We start from the raw sequence: 16,155 nt of genomic DNA on the forward strand, positions 1-16,155 counted from the left end.
CCATATACCAAAACTAACTCAAAATGGATCAAACATCTAGATGTGAAAGCTAAACCTTACAATTCTTAGACGAAAGCAAAGGGGAAATTTCATGACATTGGGTCTGCCAATGATTTCTTGGCTATGACACTGAAAGCAGAAGCAATAAGGAAAAAAGATGAATTGGATTCATCATAATTAATATTAATAACTTTGGCATCAAAGAACACTATCAACAAAGTGAAAAGATAACTCATGAAAAAATATATTAAAATTATATATCTGATAAGGAAGTAGTATCCAGAATGTATAAAGAACTTCTATAACTCAAAAACATGAAACAAAGACCTTATTTTTTAAATGGGCAAATAACTTTAATAGACACTTTTTTCCAAAGAAGACATACAAATAGCCAATAAACACATGAAAATATACTCAATGTCAGTAATAAGTAGGGAAATGCAAATCAAAACCACAATGAGATACCACTTGATACTCATTAGGATAGTTATAAAAAACATAAAATAACAAACAGCAAGAATATGGAGAAATTGGCACACTTATGCATTGTTGTTGGGAATATAAAATGTTAAAATGTTCCACAAAACAGTATGGCAGTTCTTAAAAAGAAAATTAAACATAGAATTACCATATGATCCAGCAATTCCACTTCTGGGTATAAACCCAAAAGAATTGAAAACAGGAGATTGGACAGAAATTTGTACATTTCTACATCAATGTTTATGGCAGCTTTAACCATAATAGTCACTAGGCAGAAATAACCCCAATGTCTGCTGATGAATAAATGAATACAAAAGTGTTATATACATACAATGAGACATTATTCGACCTTAAAAAGGAATAAAATCCTGACACGTACGACAACATGAATGGGAACATACACAAATCAATAAACGTAATCCAGCATATAAACAGAACCAACGACAAAAACCACATGATTATGTCAATAGACGCAGAAAAGGCCTTTGACAAAATTCAACAACCCTTCATGCTAAAAACTCTCAATAAATTAGGTATTGATGGGACGTATCTCAAAATAATAAGAGCTATCTATGACAAACCAACAGCCAATATCATATTGAATGGGCAAAAACTGGAAGCATTCCCTTTGAAAACAGGCACAAGACAGGGATGCCCTCTCTCACCACTCCTACTTAACATAGTGTTGGAAGTTCTGGCCAGGGCAATCAGGCAGGAGAAGGAAATAAAAGGTATTCAATTAGGAAAAGAGGAAGTCAAATTGTCCCTGTTTGCAGATGACATGATTGTATATCTCGAAAACCCCATCATCTCAGCCCCAAATCTCCTTAAGCTGATAGGCAACTTCAGCAAAGCCTCAGGATACAACATCAATGTGCAAAAATCACAAGCATTCTTATACACCAATAACAGACAAGTAGAGAGCCAAATCATGAGTGAACTCCCATTCACAATTGCTTTGAAGAGAATAAAATACCTAGGAATCCAACTTACAAGGGATGTGAAGGACCTCTTCAAGGAGAACTACAAACCACTGCTCAAGGAAATGAAAGAGGATACAAACAAATGGAAGAACATTCCATGCTCATGGGTAGGAAGAATCAATATCATGAAAATGGCCATACTGCCCAAGGTAATTTACAGATTCAATGCCATCCCCATCAAGCTACCAATGACTTTCTTCACAGAATTGGAAAAAACTACTTTAAAATTCACATGGAACCAAAAAAGAGCCCACACTGCCAAGTCAATCCTAAGCCAAAAGAACAAAGCTGGAGGCATCACGCTACCTGACTTCAAACTAGACTACAAGACTACAGTAACCAAAACAGCATGGTACTGGTACCAAAACAGAGATATAGACCAAAGGAACAGAACAGAGCCCTCAGAAATAATGCCACATATCTACAACTATCTGATCATTGACACACCTGACAAAAACAAGCAATGGGGAAAGGATTCCCTATTTAATAAATGGTGCTGGGAAAACTGGCTAGCCATATGTAGAAAGCTGAAACTGGATCCCTTCCTTACACCTTATACAAAAATTAATTCAAGATGGATTAAAGACTTAAATGTTAGACCTAAAACCATAAAAACCCTAGAAGAAAACTTAGGCAATACCATTCAGGACATAGGCATGGGCAAGGACTTCATGTCTAAAACACCAAAAGCAATGGCAACAAAAGACAAAATTGACAAATGGGATCTAATTAAACTAAAGAGCTTCTGCACAGCAAAAGAAACTACCATCAGAGTGAACAGGCAACCTACAGAATGGGAGAAAACTTTTGCAATCTACTCATCTGACAAAGGGCTAATATCCAGAATCTACAATGAACTCAAACAAATTTACAAGAAAACACAAACAACCCCATCAAAAAGTGGGTGAAGGATATGAACAGACACTTCTCAGAAGAAGACATTTATGCAGACAAAAGACACATGAAAAAATGCTCATCATCACTGGCCATCAGAGAAATGCAAATCAAAACCACAATGATATACCATCTCACACCAGTTAGAATGGCGATCATTACAAAGTCAGGAAACAACAGGTGCTGGAGAGGATGTGGAGAAATAGGAACACTTTTACACTGTTGGTGGGACTGTAAACTAGTTCAACCATTGTGGAAGACAGTGTGGCGATTCCTCAGGGATCTTGAACTAGAAATACCATTTGACCCAGCCATCCCATTACTGGGTACATACTCAAAGGATTGTAAATCATGCTGCTATAAAGACACATGCACACGTATGTTTATTGCGGCACTATTCACAATAGCAAAGACTTGGAACCAACCCAAATGTCCAACAATGATAGACTGGATTAAGAAAATGTGGCACATATACACCATGGAATACTATGCAGCCATAAAAAAGGATGAGTTCATGTTCTTTGTAGGGACATGGATGAAGCTGGAAATCATCATTCTCGGCAAACTATCGCAAGGACAAAAAACCAAACACCGTATGTTCTCACTCATAGGTGGGAATTGAACAACGAGAACACATGGACACAGGAAGGGGAACATCACACACGGGGGCCTGTTGTGGGGTGGGGAGATGGGGGAGGGATAGGATTAGGAGATATACCTAATGTTAAATGACGAGTTAATGGGTGCAGCATACCAACATGGCACACGTATATATATGTAAGTAACCTGCACGTTGTGCACATGTACCCTAAAACTTAAAGTATAATAATAAAAAAAAGAAAATGTGCTAAGTGAAATAAGCCAGACACAAAAAGACAAATATTGTATGATTCCAATTATATTAGGTACCTAGAGTAGTCAAATTCATAGAGACCAAAAACAGAATGGTGGTTTCCAGGGATTGAAGATAACGGGGAGTGGAAAGTTAGTGCTTAATGGAAACAGAGTCTGAGCTTGAGAAGATAATAGAGTTCTAGAGATGGATGGTGGTAATGATTGTACAACAATGCAAATGTACTCAATGCCACTGAATCGTGTGCTTCAAAAATGGTTAAAATGATAAATTTTATGTTGTGTATACTTTACCACAAAAAAGTCCTGTAAACAAGGAAAAAATAAATCCATGCCTGGCTTCAGAGACTACTTAACTACCACCTTCCAGAATACTCTAAAGATCAGTGAAGAAGGTATCATAACTTCCCATAAAACAGAAGATAAGACAGTAGATTGTCCCTTCCTTCTAAATTATAAGAGCTTGCTAAGCACTTAGAAGATAGTTTGGCTCAGAAAAAAAGAAAAAAAATTCAGACCACATTAACAGCTTTTGGGATTAAGCAATTAGATAAAGCCAAGAATGAGGGCACCTCTATGTCTAGTCTACACAAAAACAACCTTCAATATTGTAAGGGACACTGGGAGAACACCTACTCTGCCTTTATTAGTGTATCTTAGAAAGACACAATCAAAAAAAAAAAAAAAAAAGGACAAACTGACAAAACAGCACCTCTCTGTGAAAATAGCTGCTCTCATCTGTCCATAACTGCCCTTGACATAGAAAGTGAGAAATTTCTATGCAATTGTAAAAATAGAAGATTGATACTGGTGGTAGGTATATTATCTATCAAAAACCCTTCTAATTTTCCATTATCCCTTTCTAGGAATAACCAAATGTCTCAGTGGTACACATATCAAATAATTTTCAGATTCTGCCTTTATTTTTCTTTTCTTTCTCTTGAATCAACACATTTTTTTTTTAGTAATTCCACTTCAGTGCATCTGTTGAGAAGAGATCCACTTTGTAAATGAGATACCAGCATTAAATGTGCACCTGAAAGTCTCTTTCTGTAACTCCCAGGAGAAGAATGCCTGGCCTATAATTTGGTGGTAGCACCAGCTAATTACCTGATGCCTTTGTTATCAACATCTCTGACTTTGAATGTGTCTCCAAGATCCTCTGGGGCAAAAACTGCTCAGATGTGGGATTCATACAGGATGCTAACCCCTTAAAGATGTCTATCAATCTGGCTATGCATTTCTTGAAACTGTCCCAAAATCTACTAAAAAGAACAATATTTAATAACTTGGTCCATTGTATCTACATACCTCTAGAAAGTTACCTCACTTGGCATAACACCTCATTAGCCCCTGTACCAGTCCTTGTAGTTCATTGTTCACTCTGTCAAAATGATAAAAGACTTGTGTACCACTTCGTACAAGATTTAAGTGTCATTAACAAGATTGCACTCCCCCATTTCCCTGTAGTTCCCAACCCTAATATCAACCTACTGCCACTCCCTGAGGCAGCTGCTTAATTTATAGCAAATCTATACTTAGCATTTTTTTCATATATTCTTGCACTCAGGCTCACAGTATCTTTCTTTGTTTCACTTGTGACAGTTATTCCCCAAGAGTTTACGACAATGCTTTCTTAATTCTCACAACTGCTTAACCATTACCTTACCATGGTAAGCACAACATGGCCTCCCTAAGATGTCCACATCCTAATCCCTGGAACCTGTGACTATGTTATGTTACATGGCAAAGGGGAATGAAGACAACAGATGTGATTAAGTTTAATAATATGAAGTGAGAAAGGCTCAACTGGTCATTGCTGGCCTGGAAAATGGAAGGGGTCCACAAGCCAAAGAATGTGAACAGCCTCTGCAAGGTGGAAAAGGCCAGAAAATGGATTCTCTCCTCCAGAAGGGAATGCAGCTCTTGTTAACTTCTTGGTTTTAGTTCAATGAGATCCATTTCAAACTTTTGATATTGAGATGTATAAAGTAAGTTTGTGGTTTTAAGCCACGAAGTGTCTGGTCATGATTTATAGCAGCAATAGGAAACAAACTGAGCGATATTTAATTTCCCCTATAAGATTCAACTGTTGTACAATATGTGAATGATCATCTGTCACGTTCTCCAGATAATCTTGAAAAATTGATTCCCTCTATTTGTCAATAGTGGTAGCATACAATCGACATAAAGTCTCTAAATGTCAATTTTGTCAGAACAAAATGCTTTTTCTAGGACCTAAATTCTAGGCTGTGACATTTTGCAAAATGGAAAGTCTTTTTCTCTTCAAAGTTTGGAAGCTCTTCATGACTTTCCCTGGCTAGTTGCTAAAAGTCAACTTAGAGAGTTGCTTGGCCTCATAGAATCAACAAGGATCCTTTGTTTCATAGGATCTCAAAGGTCATTAGATGTTTGAATCTTAGCTTTTGGGAACTGGCTATCCCTTTACATGATCTGATGAAAGTGGACACCCCAGAGTCCTTGCTCTGGAAAGATTCATTAGAAACTTTGCCATTTAAAGGAGGCCTGTTAGCCCTCTTTACTCATATGCTCCTCAATTACTAAACATTTTTTTTCTATTTAGATATAAAAGATTGGGTTAGCTTTGGGTATTCTAACTCAGCAGCCCAATGGACATCAGAAACATTAATACCCTGCTAATATTCCTAAAGTTACTTAATGAAGGTCAAACAACTAAGAGGTGAAAGAAATGGGATATGGAGCCAGGCAGTTTGACTCCAGAACCAATATCTTATTCACTAATTATTCAGCATCAAACCACTGAAACACTACACAAAACTTATTCTTTCATAAGAATGTGATCATGTAAAATATTACTTGAAATAGTCATCACTAAGACATTTTTGCTTTCTTTTAAATATAGGGATGTTCATTGTAATTTTAATGGAAATATATTTGCTATCTTACTGTTCTACTAACATATGAGAAAAATATATTAAGTCACTCATACACAGTCATCACATTATTATAAAACACACCATCTCTAGGAGCTCAACCTAAAATTTAATCATGAAAATTCCTATTTTGACTAGCTGAGTGTCTTGGTCATGTTTCTATGTCCCATTTTTCCTATGTGTAAAATGGAAATAGTCTTTTAAAAATATTTCATTTAAAAATATTATTCAGGACCATTAGTTTTTTTGGGTGCACACTTCCATGAATTTTAATGAAGAAACACCATCAGGATACAAAAGAGTTTCATCACCCCCCCCAGAACACCCTCATGCTATCCCTGTATAGTCACATTCCCTTCCCATCCATTACCTTTGGCAATTGTCAACTTTTTTCTCCAAAACTATGGCTTGTCTTGTATAGTATGTCATGTAAATGCAGTCTCACAGTTGGTAGCTTTTTGAGACTGGCTTCTTTCACTGGGCATGATATCTTCTTGGCACTTATCAATACTTTGTTCTTTTTTATTGCTACATAGTATTCCTTTGTTCCACATTTGTCCATTTACTCACTTAGGGACATTTGAATTGTTTCCAGGTTTTGGCAGTAATGATTACAGCTGCTGTAAACCCTCATGTACAGGTTTTTGTGTAAACATAAATTTGCTTTTCTCTAGGGTAAATATCCAGGAGCGGATCAAGACATACTCAGGATTTTCTCAAAATATGAATTTCTAGAATTCAGGAGACAGTTGGCTTAGTCAATTATCTTTGAAAGGATCCTATAATATGGTATCTCTAAGAAAAAGGGAACTTAGTAAAAGTTTCCATGATGATGCTACCAGAGACCAATGAAGGAGCAATGAGCTTATTGTAAACAGTAAAGTTACTGTATTTGTTATCTTCCTCTGGGTAAAATAATTCTATTTGGTCTGAAATGTAGTTGCCATATTTTTTGTCTTCACAGTCAAAGAACATAATGTCCCTCTATGGTAAACTTTAAGATAATGTATCCCAGGGTACAGGGCAACAACAGTTAATTAAACACCACTCAGGACAATGGTGAGCTTAGAGGAAACATAGTATACACATCTACATGGCGAAAGCCAATACTTTTTTTTTAAGCCTCTTTTGAGCCTAACAAATGTTAATTGGTTTAGATATTTTAGCTATGTCTTTCTGAATCCCTCAGAATCTTATTTAGTTACTGACAGAAGAAAAGTCTTCAAAAAAAAAAAAAGATGTGGATTATATCAATAAAAAATAAAACTATTTTTTTTTCCTCAGAAAAGGGCTATTAGACATAAGATACAAGGATCAGTCACCTTCTCATTAACCTCTCAAAATGAATCTATTTCAGGCCAGGCTTGAAAATGTTTTCTCTCTAAAAACTACCATGCAGTCTAACAGTTAATTGTTATTCTTATCAAAGAATGACCCACATTAACATTTACTTGGGGTTATTAGCATATTTATTAAAAAAGGGAGAGAAATGAGCATTCTTTCCTCTTCTGCTCTTTGTTATGGGGTGTTATGGAAGAAAGTCATGAGAAAAAAAATAAAGTACGTATTTACCAATATTTCAGGCTAATCCATAAATATCAAAATGCCTATACCCATCTTGGCCTTGAACTGGCAGACTAGTGACCAGATTTAAATCACATTTAGATGCAACAGGATTTGGGACCATTGCGTTTTTTTCCCCCTCAATGTAACCAGTGTTAAACTAGTTAACAAAGACCACGGGGCTGAGGACAGAGGTCACAAAATAATCTCTTCATTTAGGTACAGTGGGATTAATGATTGGAGCAAAACACTCTTTGATTATTTCATGAGATCGCTTTTTTCCTTTTCTCTTGACACCAGGGTATGCATTCTAATGCTATGAAAAATGAACTACTTAAAAAAGAATCAAAATTTGGGGCATGCTCAATGGTTTGGTAGATATTAAAATGCTTTAGGTGTGCAGAAACATGTAGTTATACATACAGACAATAAATATTTTTTAAACCCTTGGTCTAAAAATTAATTATTAAAAGGCTTATATAATATCAGTGACAACTTCTGAGCTTCCATGAGTTATTTCATTTTTAAGAAAAATGTTAAATTTTATTTTGAAACCTAACAAAAGTAGATTGTGCTGTCGGTTCAAAATCTGACTACTTATGTTAGCATTGAGAAAGTCATAGGCCAGTCTCCTGAGTTAGCAGCAGTGAAGATGTAACTAAGAATTTTTCATTAGTTTTAAGGGACAGAGGATATTTTGTAGAGTTTCAATAGTTTGTTGCAAATCATAACATAAAAATTTTAATGTGATGTGGAAATGAAAACACTATTACTTAGTTCCATGATCAACTTGGTCTACTGGTGTGAAGAATGGTAGGAATTGAACAATACAAAACGTCCATCTGATCACTGTAATTATAATTTTATAGCAATGATTTGTAATCAAGGGCAGATATGAATCATACATGAAAACTCCCCAAATTTAAGTTACTTCGAGAAAGTAAAGCATTTAACAGTATTTGATCCATTGTTGACATCGTGAGCTGTAGTATGAAGAAGTTTAACAGTTTTCTACAAAATCCTTATTTCCATATATATTTTTACTTTTTCTTATGTGGAAAATCTGATTTACTAGAACTTATTCAATTTTGAAATATTTTTGATAGAGAATAAGAAATAACAGCACTGCTATACAAACTTTTTTTTTCTATTAATTATAAGGAAAAATAATGAGTGAAGGTTCTCTGCCTTGAGTAAACTTGAGCAGTATTTAATCAGGACACCTGAAACCACCTTTGCAAAAATTATGACAGTAAGAAAATCCTGACACTGGAAAATTATGACAGTGAAAGAAATGTGACCTAACCAATTCCATCTTGCTTCTAGCCTCCAAGATACCCTGTCCATTCCTGGGCATAGGCCAAGATAACTGTGAGAGGTGTTTAGTTTAACTTCGAAACACTGATGATAGTCCTTTCCTGAAACAAACTTGCTCCCTGCTTGGGGGGCAGAGCACCTTTATAAAAATAACAAATTAGTCACAAGGAACTATGGCTTAGGTGTTCATGCCACCAGAGGCCACATGATTCCTAACCTTCCCAACTGCTTCCATAGATAACATCACTATTGTAAAACCTAAGATTGGTGTTCAACGTATTTTTCACACTCTTTATTCTGAGGGACCAGCTATTTTTCACACTCTTTATTCTGAGGGAACAGCTAGTATCACCCAGACCAGTAAACTGGCTCATCTGATCCTATAGTCCCCATCCAGGAACTGACTAAGGACAAGAAGACAGCTCTGACTCCCTATAATTTTATCCCCAACCAATAAGCATTCCTCATTCCCTAGCCCTATGCCGACTGCACTATCCTAAAAAAACCCTAGGTTGGGCCAGGTGTGGTGTCTCACACCTGTAATCCCAGCACTTTGGGAGGCCAAGGCGGGCAGACATCTGAGGTTAGGAGTTCGAGACCACCCTGACCAACATGGAGAAAGCCTGTCTCTACTGAAAATACAAAATTAGCCGGGTGTGGTGGCACATGCCTGTAATTCCAGCTACTTGGGAGGCTGAGGCAGGAGAATCGCTTGAACCTGGGAGGTGGAGGTTGCAGTGAGCCGGAGATCACGCCATTGCACTCCAGCCTGGGCAACAAGAGCAAAACTCCATCTCAAAACAAACAAACAAATAAAAAACAAACAAAAAACAAAAACAAACAAAAAACCAACCAAAAAAACCCCTAGGGTTTTTTTTTTTTTTTTTTTTGAGACAGAGTCTTGCTCTGTTGCCCAGGCTGGAGTGCAGTGGCACCATCTCGGCTCACCGCAACCTCTGCCTCCCAGATTCAAGCAATTCTCCTGCCTCAGCCTCCTGAGAAGCTGGGATTACAGGAGCCTGCCACACGCCCAGCTAATTTTTTGTATTTTTTACAAGAGATGGGGTTTCGCCATGTTGGCCAGGCTGGTCTTGATCTCCCGACTTCAGGTGATCCACCCGCCTCGGCCTCCCAAAGTGCTGTAATTACAGGCATGAGCCACCGTGCCCAGACAGACCCTAGGTTTTGAATTTTCTGGGAGACTGTTTTGAGTAAAACCTCCTGTTCTGCTTAGCTGGCTCTGCATTTATTAAGCTCTTTCTCTGTTGCAATACCACTGTTTTGGTAAATTGGCTCTATCTGTGCAATGGGCAAGATGAACCCATCAGGTGATTGCACACCTTCTATATTTGCTCCAGTATTTTGCAAAACAGACACTGGGTTAGACAGTGTCTCATTTCACATGCCTTGGATGGATATAGTTATACTGAACACAATTTACATGAAGCAGATGTTGGGCATAAATTTCACCCTAAACTAGATATCTCAAAGTATTCAGCTTTCCTATGGCCTCCAAAAACCTTGGCTTTCTTGTCTTTCTCCTATATCCATTTCCTGCTCTTTAAAGAAGATATCAGTATCAAAGTTAAGTAGTAGAAAAAAGTTTGTATTCTCAATTACTTTTGCAGGATAAATTGTAACTGACAGTGGTAGTAATGAAGAAGTTTAGAAGTCCTAAATAGTCCTTTTAAAAATATTGTCAACAGAGGTTGATGCTTTTTGGTTAAAGAGGCAGTAAAGTACTCAAAAGAGCATAGATTTAGGAGAGACATACTTATATTCACATTTTAGTTCTTTCACTTCTATGCACATCTGTGAATCTGGATATGTTATTGATCCTCTCTTAAACAGTTTCCTTACTTGTAAACTGCCTTGTATAATACAAATTTCCTGGAGTTGTGAAGATTCTATAAGGTATCCCATGTAAAGTCTTCAATGCAGAGCCTGCGAGAGACTTGGTACTTTAAAAATGGCAGCATCATTTATTATTAGCATCATTCCCAATTATATTCACCAGGCATTGTTTTATGTAGTTGAAATTTGGAGCAAAATGGCTAGCTAAGTTGGCTAATACTAAAAAGGGATGAAGGGAAAAATCCAGTTTGCTACCCTTTGCAGCATTCTTCCTTCCCTTGCCTGATTTATAATGATGAGAGAATATTGCCAGTGGCCTAGAATTCTCAGACAAATGAAATTTGCAGTTACGATCTATCCAAGAACAATGCATGTGTAGTTTAGATTAGAAATGGAGGAAGTGGGGAACAGCTTCATGGGGTGGAACAGTCAGCAATTCACATATTTAACAGTGAAAATATATAGTCATGTTAATAAAAAAAGCCACAAGATAAAAGGAGTTAGCCAGATCTCCAGATTTATTTCTTTCTGTAGTAGATATTGTAAATTCCTTCTGTTCTCTCGTTTTCTAATATTTAGCCTTGCTTATATTTTAACAAAGCAGAAGGAAGAAATAATATTTAGAGCAGGCCATTGGCTATGTGTTTATGGTTCAATTTTTGTTGAGGGGGAGGTGTTTGAAATAGTTCACTGACATGAACCACGTGTTTATGTTTTCAGGTTCCCATAGTTTTTGAGTACACCTGGAAATAACCCTCACCTGGTAGAATTCTAGCGTAATACCCAGAGCAGCACTGGTGATTTGGTTGTGCCTCCTGTATTCGGCCACCACAACAAACTCCAGTAGAATTCAGAACAAACGGGATATACTTTTCCTCACAACAGCGATGTCCAGGCTTGGGGTTATAGAGCACTCCGTTACAACAAACCTGAAAGTTTGAAATCAGTTTTAAAGAAATATCAGTTGAGTTAAGAGTGTTATGCCACGGTATCTCATGTAATATAATTATTTTCTTGTAAGGCATAGAAGATCTGAGACCATATTACTCATACTTCGTTGGTTTAAAAATGTATTTTCCAGGATCATTCGAATTTTATAAATGTTATTTGATAGAATGCAGCTTTTTTGAAGTCTTCAACCATGCTTTGTGCTCTATTATAATACTATATAATATAATATGTATTTAATTATATAAAATTTTAATTTTATATATCTTTTATTTTATTATATAAAATTTTAATTTATATATCTTTTATTTTATTATATAAAATTTTAATTTTATATAATAAAATAAAAGATATAAGATGTATATCTTATATCTTATACATACACATATGTATATATACATAAGATATATATCTTTTATTATATAAAATTTTATAATAAAAATAGATATATTTAAATATATGTTTATATATAAATATATATTTAAAATATATACTTTTTTATTATATAAAATTTTAATAATGCCTTAAACAAAGTCTTATTGTTGGGATTAAAGAGGCAACACAGGTATTGCAGTGAAAGACAACAGAAGAAGTTAATTAAATTTAAAAAACTGTAAATTTCATTTGGGGCTAGGTATGAATATATATTTTCTAGCACGAAAGATTGGAGAGAAGTAGGGAAGAGACTTTTATTGTAGGTCTAAAGGCGAGTGAGTTCTCACGAGATTTGATGGTTTAAAAGTGTGTGGCAGCTCTCCCCTTCACTCTCTCTCCCTCCTGCCATCACATGAAGAAGGCCCTTGCTTCCCCTTCACCTTCCGCCATGATTGTAAGTTTCCTGAGGCCTCCCAGTCATGCTTCCTGTTAAGTCTGCAGAACTGTGAGTCAAACCTCTTTTCTTCATAAATTACCCAGTCTCAGGTAATTCTTTATAGCACTGTGAAAACGAACTAATACACCTGGGAACATGTTTAGAAATGCAAATTTTCACAGCCAAATCTAAACCTACTGAATCAGAATCTCTGGGACTAGAGCTATGAAATCCTAGGTTTTAACAATTCCCCCAGGTCTTACGTTCACTGGGATTTGTGAACCATGGCTGTAATCTTATGGTAAAGCTTGTTTAAGTATTTTGGGAAACATTGATGTTTACAGTGATTTAGCCAAAAAGCTTTTAAACCCGCAATGCAAGTCTCTTTTCTGCTTCTCTCCAATCTTTCATGCTAGGAAATGTGTATTAGTACCTAGTCCCAAACTGAAATTTACAATTTTTTTTTGAAATTTAACTGACATCCTTTATTCTCTTTTACCGCAATACCTGTGTTGCCTCTTTAATCTCAACAATAAAAATAAGACTTTGTTTAAGGCATCATTAAATAGTGTGTCTCGTTTTAGTGTAATAAGGTATGACATTTGCATTATAAGAATAACCAAATGTGATGTTTCTTTTCAAGACTATGAGGTGAGATTTGCACACGCCTGTTTTCTAAAGGCTAACTTTTGCTTCCCTATTCATCAATTTACATTTATTTTCTATAACAGGTGACCCGTATGATTTTTTTTTTGTAGAGTAGATTTGTCTTAATCATTTTTAAATTGATTTAAAATTAAACTAACCAGTTCTTTGTCATTCATTGAATTTAGGAATGTTACACCAACCAGTCACTTATTCGGTACAAAGCTTCATTAAATTTTTTCAAAAGTTACAAAAAGCAGTTTCTGAAATCACAGCATAAAGAAAGGTAGAAGTAATTTTATAAATAATTTAGCCTAAACATAGGTAAATATTATTCTGTTAATACTTTATTAATATTTTTCTTCATCCCATTAATTTTTCTTCACCCTATCTCAGGTATATTCTAATTTAATATGAACATTTTAAGAACATCCACCTTTTGATCTTTTAGAATAAACTTAAATTGAAACATTATCTTTACTAGTTTTACTCTACTTAGCTTTGATTTTACCACTAAAGTTATAGGGTTGAAACTTATCAAATCCATTATACAAACCTAAAGTACTATGACAGTTTCTGGCCAGAATCAGTTTTTACTTTGATGGAACACATTGTTTTCTGCACTCCACAAACTTTAAATCATTTATTCGTATGCCTATACAACTATTCTCTCTTTGTCCACTTCGTAACAGATAATAAATATTAAAATAATAGAAGCAAAGAAAAAAATTGAGAAGTGAATTCTGTATTTTGCCCACATTTTCCCAAGTTTTTCTTAAGTGGAGGATATGTTTAATGGGCAAATTTATTTTAGTATTTTTCTTCTCAGAAATCCCAAATTTAATTTTATACAAATATGTTCATCAGATGTGTGTATTTAAATATGTGCATACTTAATGGCATAAAATGATGTCAAACATAGGCATAATGATAATTTTAGAGTCTAAGTATCAAAAAATGCACAGTTAGTAACTGCTGGCTTTATGCATTTCTTAGATGATAACTACTGCTAAACTTGTGTCAGCCATAATAATTTGTATTTTGATCCATATTGCTTCAGTAACTCACTTTCTTAATTATGGTGTTCTTTTGCGGTAAATCTTATAAATTTAGTAGTAGCTTTAGCCATTGAATGTGTGATGCTGTTGTTGCCAAATAGGAACATTATTTCATTATATAAAATTCTACCTTCAAACTAAGGATTTTGTGTTGTTTGTCAATAAAAGTCATTTACAAACTCCTCTGTCTGGCTGTATTATTGATCTGATTTCTAAACCGCATCTAATATGAACATTAATCTACAAATGACTATAATGCTAAAATATTTCTGACAAATCATAAAATGTCCTCCTCACAGTTACTCATTAGTGCCATATAAACAAACACCTATTTGTAGCTGAAAAGATCTGTTGTAAAGAAAATTTTAAGTCACTCAATCAAATACAAATTTGGGATGTACCCTATTCTAATAAGTTTATATTTCTTGTGAAGATCATAAAAAATGGGAAGGCTAAAGTGCTCATGAGGGTGATAATGATTTTTGTAAGCATCCTTTCTTTTCCGTGGAGTCTTCTTCATAGAGTAGTGGAAATATTGATCATAATACATCATGGTGTGAGAAGCTAATAATTTCACTTGGAGTCTTGAGTGAGAAAAACATAGTTCACTGATTAGTTAGAAAAGACTTACCTTAGCTTCAGAAGAATAGCAAATGTGTCCACAGATATATTCAGGTTTTTGACACCTCACTGCCTTGCAGAGCTCATCACTCTGATCCTGCACTAACTTTTGAGTTTTAGTGCATGGATACCATGTTTTCCATAGGAGATCATATCCAAGAATGATGCCATTTGGCTTCCGTGGAGACACCCAATCAATTTGAAGAGATCTGCAACAGAGAGAATAATCAATACTTCTGAAAAGACACTATTTAACATTGATGCTCTCAGTCTTAAGTAAAAAGTGGCAGCAATAGATACTAATATATATATAATTATATATGTTTATGTATGAAATCATATATTTTCAAATCAATCAAAATTATGTTAGCTTTTGGAATAATAACACATGGCATGAGGTGGTTTATTACTTTCAGTTTCAAAGACAAGAAGCAAGTGTCACTATGGCTAATCAAGAAAATCAGAGTATTTTGTTTGGTAAGCAAAGATAAGACATACATGACTTGGTAAGTGAGGTGACAATTAGAACATGTGGCAACTTAATGCCTACTTCTAACCTGCTTCTCCTTTGCCTTACTTTACCTAGGAGTTGTGATATGAAACATAACTGCTCAGAGATGCCACGGGAACACCATGATGGGATTCCTATGGAGGTTCCTAGGAAAGTTTAGCTTTCTTGAAATAGCTGCCACCTTCTCCTTTCCTCTTTCTTTCTGCTAAACATGATGTCTACAACTTCAGCAATCATCTTTCAGTTATTTGAGAAAGGCCAAAACAATCACAAAGATGCCGCCATTATATCTGGCATTGGTTCACCAATGCCAACAACTATCCACAGCGGACTCTTGAACAAAATAAATTTGAACTGTGCAGATCCACTTACATGTAGATTTTCTTCCACCTCTGCCACTTATGAGACAGCAAGGCCAACCTTTCCTCTTTCTTCTCCTACTTAGCTTATAATATAATATATATAATCATATTAATATATGATTATAATATATATAATCAATATAATCATAATGAGGATGAAGACTTTTATGATGATCCACTTCCACTTAATGAATAGTAAATATGTTTTCTCTTCCTTATGATTTTCTTAATGACATTTTCTTTTCTTTAGCTTACTTATGGTAAGAATATAGTATAAATATATATGCAAACTGTGTTTTAATCAGTTTTTTATGTTATCATTAAGGCTTCTGGTCAACAGT

The 16,155-nt window shown here is 35.2% G+C and overlaps 1 protein-coding gene across 1 annotated transcript in view; it reads right to left on the reverse strand.

Annotated features, from left to right (window-relative positions):
- USH2A (usherin) overlaps positions 1–16,155 on the reverse strand; it is an 843,890-nt gene that overhangs the window by 179,912 nt on the left and 647,823 nt on the right. The window contains exons 49-50 of the mRNA XM_031015607.3: positions 14,952–15,150; positions 11,619–11,787 (exon numbers count right to left, since the gene is read on the reverse strand). Coding sequence (XP_030871467.3) covers positions 11,619–11,787; positions 14,952–15,150 — 368 coding nt within the window. The remainder of the gene's footprint in view (positions 1–11,618; positions 11,788–14,951; positions 15,151–16,155) is intronic.

Source organism: Gorilla gorilla, chromosome 1, assembly GCF_029281585.2.
Source record: "Gorilla gorilla gorilla isolate KB3781 chromosome 1, NHGRI_mGorGor1-v2.1_pri, whole genome shotgun sequence".
Lineage (NCBI taxonomy): Eukaryota > Metazoa > Chordata > Mammalia > Primates > Hominidae > Gorilla > Gorilla gorilla.